The sequence below is a fragment of the Prunus persica genome, chromosome G1 (genome assembly GCF_000346465.2).
Source record: "Prunus persica cultivar Lovell chromosome G1, Prunus_persica_NCBIv2, whole genome shotgun sequence".
In the NCBI taxonomy this organism is placed as follows: domain Eukaryota; kingdom Viridiplantae; phylum Streptophyta; class Magnoliopsida; order Rosales; family Rosaceae; genus Prunus; species Prunus persica.
In genome coordinates this window covers 43,340,135-43,349,609 of record NC_034009.1, presented here as the reverse complement: position 1 = coordinate 43,349,609, position 9,475 = coordinate 43,340,135, and the positions used below count along the sequence as shown (strand labels likewise).

At 37.5% G+C, this 9,475-nt stretch overlaps 1 protein-coding gene across 1 annotated transcript; it reads left to right on the top strand.

The window, feature by feature from the left end:
* LOC18789298 (AT-hook motif nuclear-localized protein 17) lies at positions 1,696-5,174 on the top strand. The gene is given in 2 exon segments (XM_020555915.1): positions 1,696-2,482; positions 2,484-5,174. Coding segments are annotated over 2 exon segments (972 nt in total). The 5' UTR covers positions 1,696-2,452; the 3' UTR covers positions 3,426-5,174.

The window sequence follows — 9,475 nt, the reverse complement described above, 5'->3', positions numbered from 1 at the left end:
ATAGATGTAGCAAGCCAAAATAGCGAGAAAGGTAGCAACGCTGCTAGAGCGATGTTTTTCCTTCTTTTTCCGCCCCTAATTCATCATTAATATTCTCTTTGTAATTTTTACTTATAAAAAATGTTGAGTTACATTATTGATAAATATAAATACTTAATTTATTAAATGAGTTTAAATATGCTTAATAGGTTAAGATGATTAAATGAGTTAAACTAGTTAATAAGTTAATCTAAATAACAATTCAACCAAATTCTTTTTTTTAAATATTTAAAAAAACCAGTCATAGTCTAAACTACAAGGGGAATGGGGTTTTTCACACACACACTATCGTTATGAGGGTTCGAACATGAGACCATTGGTCTGCAATTCAATGTCATTTTTCACTGAATTAGACCTTATTAGCATTAGGGATGGCAACGAGCCGGGTAGGGGCCATCTATTGCAATACCATCCCCATCCCTACTTCTCATCCCCGCCCTTGTACCCGTTTAAGAGGTTTCGGGGAATCCCTTTTCCCGTCCCCATAGGAGAGATATCCCCCATCCCTACCCTAAATCTTCCATGCCAAAATGGAAGAGCTCCTGGGCTTAGCCTTATTTGTTACCAAAACAAAATTATAAGTCTGATCTTGAATAGCTAAGGCATCTAAAATTTCAGAATTTATCAAATCATACCAATTATAACTTTGCACCCATTGGTTTGGGAATGGGGATACCAATATCATCTTCGCTCCATATTCGATGAAGATTTTTTAAATTCAAGAATCCCTGTACCCGATCTCCGTTTTGCCCTGAAATCTCCCCCCATTAAGATTGAAGACCTGACAAGAATTTCTACATCCCTATTAGCACCCAATTGATTTTATAAAACAAGTTACGCAAGTAGTGTCTTGTTTCCATTTAATCACGTGTCATATTTGAATTAGAGATTTCTGACTTATTTAATAAACAAAGTCGTATTTGAATTGGAGATTTCCGATCTATTTATTAACCAACACCACCCAATTGGCATCCTATTATTAAACCCCAACCTTGATGTTGATGCTACAAGACGGTGCATTGACTTTGACTGCTTTCCATAATAGTTATTACAATACAATAAAAACTAGTAGTTAAGCAAATATTTAATAAGTTTTAAGACAACTAATTCGCATACCAAACTAAGATAGGAACAGGATTATTTTGTTATGGACTTGATTTGTGCTGTATGTACATGCTCAAAGAGTGTCCTTATTATACGTAAGGACAACTCTTTTGGCCATGGCAGTCCATTAATCATGATTCATGACACAGTGTGGTCCACTTTTGTTTTTTGTTTAGCTTATACATCTGCACTGCATTGGTTTTAAATTGGCAACAAACCAAAATAAATAAAATAAAATAAAAAGTACCCCAATCTTTCTGAGTTGGGGAAAGTGACAAATCCAAAGTTCTTCTAGATCACATATTATATACACAAATGGGGGATTGAATATTGATTTCTAAGCAAAATGATGATAATGAGCTTTGAACCTCCTCCCCCTTTGATCAAGGCTTAAAACATGTTTTCATCCCTTTTTAAAGCACATGAAATTAAACAAGCCAATCTTCTATTTCTTTGTCTTTGAATCTTTTGTGGGTTGGGTTGGGATTAAGAATGCATGACAGTGCAGTGCAGTGCAGTACAGTACAGTCCAGTCCAGTCAGGACAGGCTAGCTAGAGGGGGTATGGTGCTAATGATAGCTAGAGAGAGAAGAAAACAAGCAAAGATATTGAATATTGAAGGCATCCCCCATTGCCCAAAACTAGACCATCAATCCCAGTCACTTTCAATCCACTCGGTCGGGATTAGGAAGGCCCTCAAAGACTCATCCCACCTCTCTCTCTCTCTCTCCTCTCTCTCAAACTTTGAAGAAAAGAATAGTAAGGCGGTGCAACAAAGGGTTGAGCTAACCAATACCCATTTTTCTGATTTTCCTCGATGACTGCTGTACATCTCTCTCTCTCTCTCTCTCTCATGCGTGATGTGTGGACCCTACTTTAGCTCTTCCAACCAGCGGCGCCATTAGTCTTTACTTAGTTTCCAAGCTCACCCACCTCCCCTTCCCCTCTCTCTCTCTCTCCTCTCTTTCCTCTTTCTCTCTCATTAGTCTGGTTGCATACATACCATGATCCTCATCCTCAATTTATTATAAAGAAATCCGAACACCACCACCCCTTCTCTCCTCTTCCTCGATCTCTCTTTGCCTTCTCCCTCCCTCCCTCCCTCCCTCCCTCATAAACAAATCCAAGCAAAATCCATAAAAACCCATCACCCCAAAATCCCCCGCCTCCTTCCCTTCTTTTTTTTATTCATATATCAACAACAACAAAAGCCACCCACCAATCACACACCTAGCCTAGTTTTAGCTAGAGTGAGAGAGAGAAAAAAACCCAAAATCCCAAAAAATAAACAACAAAATACATAAACAAGATGAAAGGTGGATATGTTGACACCAAGGGTGGAAATTCAAAGCATGTTCTCCAAGCTTCACCACCCCCACCACTACAAAACAAATCTAGCACACAACCCAGCAACACCCAGCACCACCACTTTCCCAAAACCCATTCCAAAGCCATCACCCACCAATCATCGCGAATGCCAAACTTCCGAGGAAGAAAGACACCCAGCCGCCACCAGCAGCGGCACCGCCACTGTCACCACCAACCCCTCCGCCCAAAACCCCAAGTCCTCCGCCGCCGCGGACCCTTCCAACCCATCAGCCGACGGCGCCACCATCGAAGTCATCCGACGGCCCCGAGGCCGTCCACCTGGCTCCAAAAACAAGCCCAAACCCCCCGTCATCATCACCCGAGACTCAGAGCCCCCTATGAGCCCCTACATTCTCGAAGTCCCGGGAGGAAGCGACATCGTCGAGGCCGTCTCCCGCTTCTGCTGCCGCAAAAATATCGGCCTCTGCATTCTCACCGGCTCCGGAACCGTTGCTAACGTCACTCTCCGTCAACCGTCAACTACACCCGGAGCTACCGTTACTTTTCACGGCCGCTTCGACATCCTGTCAATCTCCGCCACCTTCCTCCCCCAAACCACGCCGTCCTGCCCCGTCTCCGTCCCCAGCGGCTTCACCATCTCCCTCGCCGGCCCGCAAGGCCAGATCGTCGGCGGCTTAGTGGCGGGGGCCCTCGTGGCGGCTGGGACTGTGTACGTCATCGCCGCGTCGTTTAACAACCCGTCTTATCATCGGCTTCCCGGGGAAGACGAGGCGGTTAGGAACTCGGGTTCGGGCGATGCCCACTCGCCGCCGTTGTCTGGGGGTGTGGAGAGTGGGGGGCACGCGCCGCCGTCATCGCAATCATGTGGGATGTCCATGTATAGCTGCCACTTGCCTACTGATGTCCTCTGGGCTCCAACTGCGAGGCAACCACCACCTCCACCGCCTTACTGAAAATGTTAATTAATTTTCTGTTTTTTTTTTTCGGTTGTGGGTTTTTTTTTTTTTTTTTTTTTTGGGGTTTCCCTTGAAATGGGTACTTAGTGGTTACTGTGAATTTAGAACTTAGAAGCTGTTTCTCTTACTCTGTTGCCTTCTTCTGGGTACTGTTCTTTTGCTCAAAATTTTATTTCTATTATTATTATTATTTAGATGTTGATTAATAGTAGTGTTTTTTAATATCAAAATTTGGGTACTTGGAAGTTAAGTTACTGTTAATTTTGTTAATTTAGAATTTAGAAGCTGTTTCTTTGGACAAATGTGTGTAGTTACTATGCAGATGCTAATTAGTGGTGGTGTTTTTGATCGAAATATGAAAGGAGATTATGAATTTTTGAACAGTGTAGGTTTTAAACATAAATAATAATAATAATAATAATAAAATAAACAATACCGGGGTTTATTTTTTGTATTTTTCAGGATAGAAATTAATGAAAGTGGTGAGTTTTGGTGTTAGTGTGTAAAGATAACTCAATGGAGTATGTTGTCTTGTCTGATAACTCAGTGTTAGGTTTTATATCATCAGCTGCTGTTGTGGTTATCTTTAATAATGAGTTTGGGTTGGCTCTTGGCTCTTTGGCTCTTGGCTCTTCGGCTCTTTGGCTCTTTGGCTCTTTGGCCCTTTGGCTCTTTGGCTCTTTGGTGGTGTCAAAAGTCTGAAATGAAAATTCAGAGTTGCTTTTCGTTGGTTATGGATTTGTGGTTGGCTTTGAATGGGGTTTTGGAGTGTGGGTTTTTATGATTTTTTTGCTTTGAAGTTTGGAATGACTGTCTCCAAAATCTGATGGCTAATGGGTGGGGGGTACTATTTGATTCTGCTGAGAGCAGAGTCTAGGCTTAGCTGGTTTCTCTGCAACAGCTGCAGAAGCAGCAGCAACAGCAGCACCACTGGCTCCCTCAAGATAAAGATAACGCTGTGATTCGGTTTGAATTTCTTTTTCTTGATTTTCTTCTGGATTTGGATAAAGTGTATGACAGTGCAGAAACGTCGCTGGGGCTTGTGCTTGCCAGTCCAGTAGGTTTCCTTTCACACAACACTCTCTCTCTCTCTCTCTCTCTCTCCTCCTCTCACAGAGAGAGACACAGAGAGAGAGAGAGAGAGAGAGAGAGTTATTGCTTTATCCAATAGGCAATTAAATGGTCTTTTTTCTCTGGTAAGAAAACTCCTTTCGACTTTATTTCTTCTCTATATTTTGCTTCTTTTTCTTTTCTTTATTTTTTTCCAATCTGATCTGATATATGTACTTTCGTTTGTCTCCATCTTACTTTGCTCCCATCCTTTTCTTTGATAGGAAAAAAAGCAAAACATCATAAAAGCCAAAGGTGGCTCGTCCCGAGCCTCTAATTTCTTTTTCTCTTTTGTTTCTTTCTTTTTTATTTCTTTTTGTTTTTGTGGATTCTTGAGCGCCACTGCTGCATGCACCTCTTTGGAAAGAAACAAAAAACTAAAAGAAAACACCTTTGGATGAAGTGATTGGCTTCTTGACGTTGCAGAGAGAGGCCATCATGCCATGTTTCTAGTTGTTGCTAAAGTGCATATGTGTTTAGTGATCATATGGGCCATGGTGTTTTTATGTATATGGATGCTGTACTTGCAGAAGTTCAATTGTGATCAAATTAACGAGTGGATTTGCATGCATGTGTGTCTAAGCAAATTTGTGTTTAAAAAGAAAAAGCAAAGGAGGGCCATGAAGTTCAAACTTATTTGAGGGGATACTTCTGTTTTCTACGGCTAGAGCATACGCGTCAAGTGCTTGGAGAAAAATGTTAACGAGTTTAAGGACATGTTTATGAAGTAGAATTGAATCGCATTGGAGCTGGTTAATAAGAATCACATTAGAGATGGTTAATACTAATCTAATGATGTGTTTGATGTTACACATAATTAAGGAGTTGGATTAATTGAATACGGGAAGTATATCCATACCATGATATCAACCTATAAATAAAATGTGGGTATGGCGATTGGAAGTTTTTAACCCAAGTCCTACTGATTCTGGGTCGAGGCGTAACATTTCTTTGAGAATTTAAGAATTTATACTTTAATCTTAAAGAAGAATACGATTAATGTCTTTTGAAAGCTTAAGTTACCAAAGAATAGATTAACAAAATCTACTAAGCTAGCTATAACATGTATAGCTCATTTGTTTGATCAAAACTTGTAGGAGCCAAACAAGACATTATCATCACTAGTTTATAATTTAAACTTGTAATCTAAGGTGAGCTTGAAGTTTAGAATTTTTTTTTTTTTTTTTTAAATTCCCCAAAAAAGGGATTCAAACTTGTCATCTCTTCTAACATTGTAAATTCAATAGTAGTTTATAATTTAATTAATAATATATATATATATATATATATGTGTTGAACCTTTCCTTTCATGCAATCTTGACTATGGCCTACGACCATATGCATTAATTTTTGATGGGGGGAATGATTATTCTGAAGAAAACTACAGAGTTTGAAGATGACAGGAAATTCATTTCCAGCTTTGTCAAATTTAGTTGGTGATGGCATAGTGTCCAAAGAGAAACATTGAGGTCGAAATGTCATAGCATATCTCACTATATTGATATGGTGATGATATGACACGTAGATCCAAGATCTAAACTCACTTTAAAATTTCTTTTAAAAAAAGTGTCATGCAATTATTTAATCTTTTTTTATGCATGTTCATCTACAATAAAAAACAATCATGCATATCTTCTCAATGCTATTAAGGTTTCATAAAACCAGGCTGATTTTCAATTTCACATCCTAATTAGTGAAATAAATTAAAATTTAAAGTTATATCTTAGCTTGACTTCCCATGAATTTTTTAATTATTAATGAGAGCATATTGCTCATGAAAAACTTAATTAGTGTTTGCATTGATTTACCTTGGATAAAGGAAAAAGAAACTCAAGTTAGATGCGTTTTCATTTTCCCTTTCACTTGAGGTAATAAACTTTTTTTGTCACGTCTGGACTTACTAAACATGAAGAACAAAATACTTTCTTATTCCCAAGACTTTTTACCTTGCAAACCAAACGCCTGCTTATCATTTAATTTAAGGAAAGATTATTATTTTTAGCCCAAAAGTCACAAATGGTTTATGTAGTTTATGATAATTGTTGTTATAGTCACTATGATTTCAATTTTGTCATTTTTACCGTTGTACTTTTTACTAATCTTGGTCAAAACCACATGCATGCACCTCACTTGCAAAGGTGTTTTAATGTTTATGTGTCCAATTCCACTTAATAAGTTGGAAGAATGCTAATTAAAGCTTTAATTAGAGATTTGTATCACTACATGTGGACGCCAAGTTATACTGATTGAAGGAAATTGAACATTTAACTAAAATTGATAGTGCAAGTAAACCACATGGGCAAAATTTACAAAATTCAAATCACAATACCTAAGTGGCAATTAAGATAAACCACAAGCATTTTTTATGGATAAATTTCGAGTGTGATGATCACAATATCACTTGGAGTTACTAATTCACATGTTATAATATAGATTGACGACATAAATTATATGTTATAAACTTAGATAAATTATTAATAAATAAATATATATATTATAATATGAGTAAATTAGTACTACGTGACAATATAACCACCGCAGATAAGTGCATTTGTATGAGAACGTATTGATCATCAAACGTTATACCCAAAAAAGGAGGAAAAAAAAAAACCAAAACCAAAAGATTATTATTTTGTCCAAACCCTAACCTTTGGAAAACAACAAAACCACCGTGTATCATGCTCGACGATAACATATTTAAAAAAGATTTGAATTGAACTACCCATTTCTTTCAAAGGAAATTAACTTTGAATATTACCCGCATGCATTAATGTACATCTCCACAGACAGACAGGTGAACAACTAATGCCACCAAACCAAATTTTCCTTCTTTTGTTTTTATTTTTATTTTTACGTTTTCTCTTTTTTTCAGTTTTGAATAAAAGCCACCTTATCTAGACGCATGTTAAAGATGATCAGATTCTGCATAAGTCATGTATATATAATTATTTAAGTGGGCAGGCGCCCTCTTTCTTGACCATTCTTTTTGGCTTAATTTCAAACCTCTCTCTCTCTCTCTCTCTTCCTCTCTCGACTGCTTTGTTCTGCTAATCATCATTATATCACCATGTTTATGCCCATCTTAATCTTTGATTAATGTGACTAATGATTGTGCGATGGTTATGATAGCATTAGCAGCCACCAATATACTCTTGGCCTCAGTTCCTATTTTTTTACATGTTTTTGGTTTTAGATTATACCACCTCCTATAAATGATGAGTTTCATGGGTAATGGCGGACCTATTAAGGCACAAGGAGGTGTAACTGCACTTTCTCTCGTTGTAAAATCCATAAGAGGTGCTCCATTTCCTTCCTTAATCCAAATTTTATGATCAGATCGATTATATTCCTCTTGATCACAGTCATGTTCTTTTCAACGGTATAAATATTGACGTCGGATCCACCTCAGCAAATGGATATCATTTTAAAAACAAATATTGTCAATATGGCTTTGATGAAAGTGTACCAGGTTAGGCACTAAAGCAAGCTGGGAACAATATTAAAACCGTGCATTAGTTTGACGATGTAATTAATTAATGAGATCGCACAGGAAAGTGCATATATTTGCGGACACAAAGCATAGACATTGGAAAACATGTTTAAGATGGTTTAGTTTTAAATTAAGTTGCAATTTAACCTAACTATGAAGTACGTGTCAGCTTTCTAGTTAAGCAGCAGAATCAAGAAGAGAATGTCTTAAATTGTTGTTAATTCGTTAAAATGAATAAAATATAGATGGGGTAGAATAGAAGCAAGTCCATATTCCACCTACCGATAGAATAAAGCAAAGCAAAGCAAACAATCTTTTTTTTTTCTTTTTCTTTCTCTCCCTTTCACATATTATTTACGTGAATGCACGTGGGTTCTAGGCTCTGGCCATGTACTTATTTAATTCTAATTTCTTAGGGCATATATTATATATAATGTCTTAGAATGGATATGCATGCATGCATGGACAATATCTAGCTATGGCAATGGCATGTCCTCAAGTATTTTCAACATACCATAGCATGTGACATGCTTAATTTGACGGCAAAATAGACAGAATATGAAAGTATATGACTGTTAGTGTTATAATTGTTAAAATTTTACTCTTTCTCGGATTTTCACCTAACGTTCTCATCAACGCTTGTTTTTGTAGGTGAAAGACATCAAACGTTTTGGTACCAACTAACTACTGGGGATGAAGTTAATTTCCAATTCACGCAGAATTTCAATGCATTTGAAGTAGGATGCATACCAAAGTCTTCCATTTCAATGCATAGGCTCCTAATGCTTCTTCACTTTCATCATGTGGGCCATGCCCACATTTACAACATTGTTCTCTTTCTTCTCTTCAACGGTGGAAATTTACAAGTGCGGCTGAATGGAATCTTAATTCACCTGTTTATCCATGAGCTTTAGTTCAACTAGCATCAGATATAGGAGTGTCGGTAACCTAAAATTGTGTATGCATGGCTCAGCCGTTGAAATTGGTTATATATCCCAACTTTCCTACTAATTATGTATTTTAAAAAAACTCTCACTTTAATTATTATTACTTTTTACAAAGAAAAATTGTCCAACTTAGGGAAAAAAACTGAGAAAATTTAACCTACCTTCTAGAGAGAGAAGAATAAAGGCAAATGAACCAGTAATAAACAAACAGTAAAAGCCCAACAATTTCAATTTCTTCTTCTTCTTTTTTAACACAAAGCAAAAATGAAAGGCAAAATACAGCCTTTTTAAATTTTGCCGATGACTACGATTGGTGAGATTAAGGAAAAAGCATGAACACAGAGAGAGAGACAGAGAGAGAGAGAGAGAGAGAGAGAGAGAGAGAGCAATCTCTTTCAGCCGAAAAGAAGAGTTGGGAGGGATGATATGATATGATTCGTGAAGAGGATATGCTACTGTTGCTGCTTTGTTCGACATCTCCGAAACACATGGGATTTTGC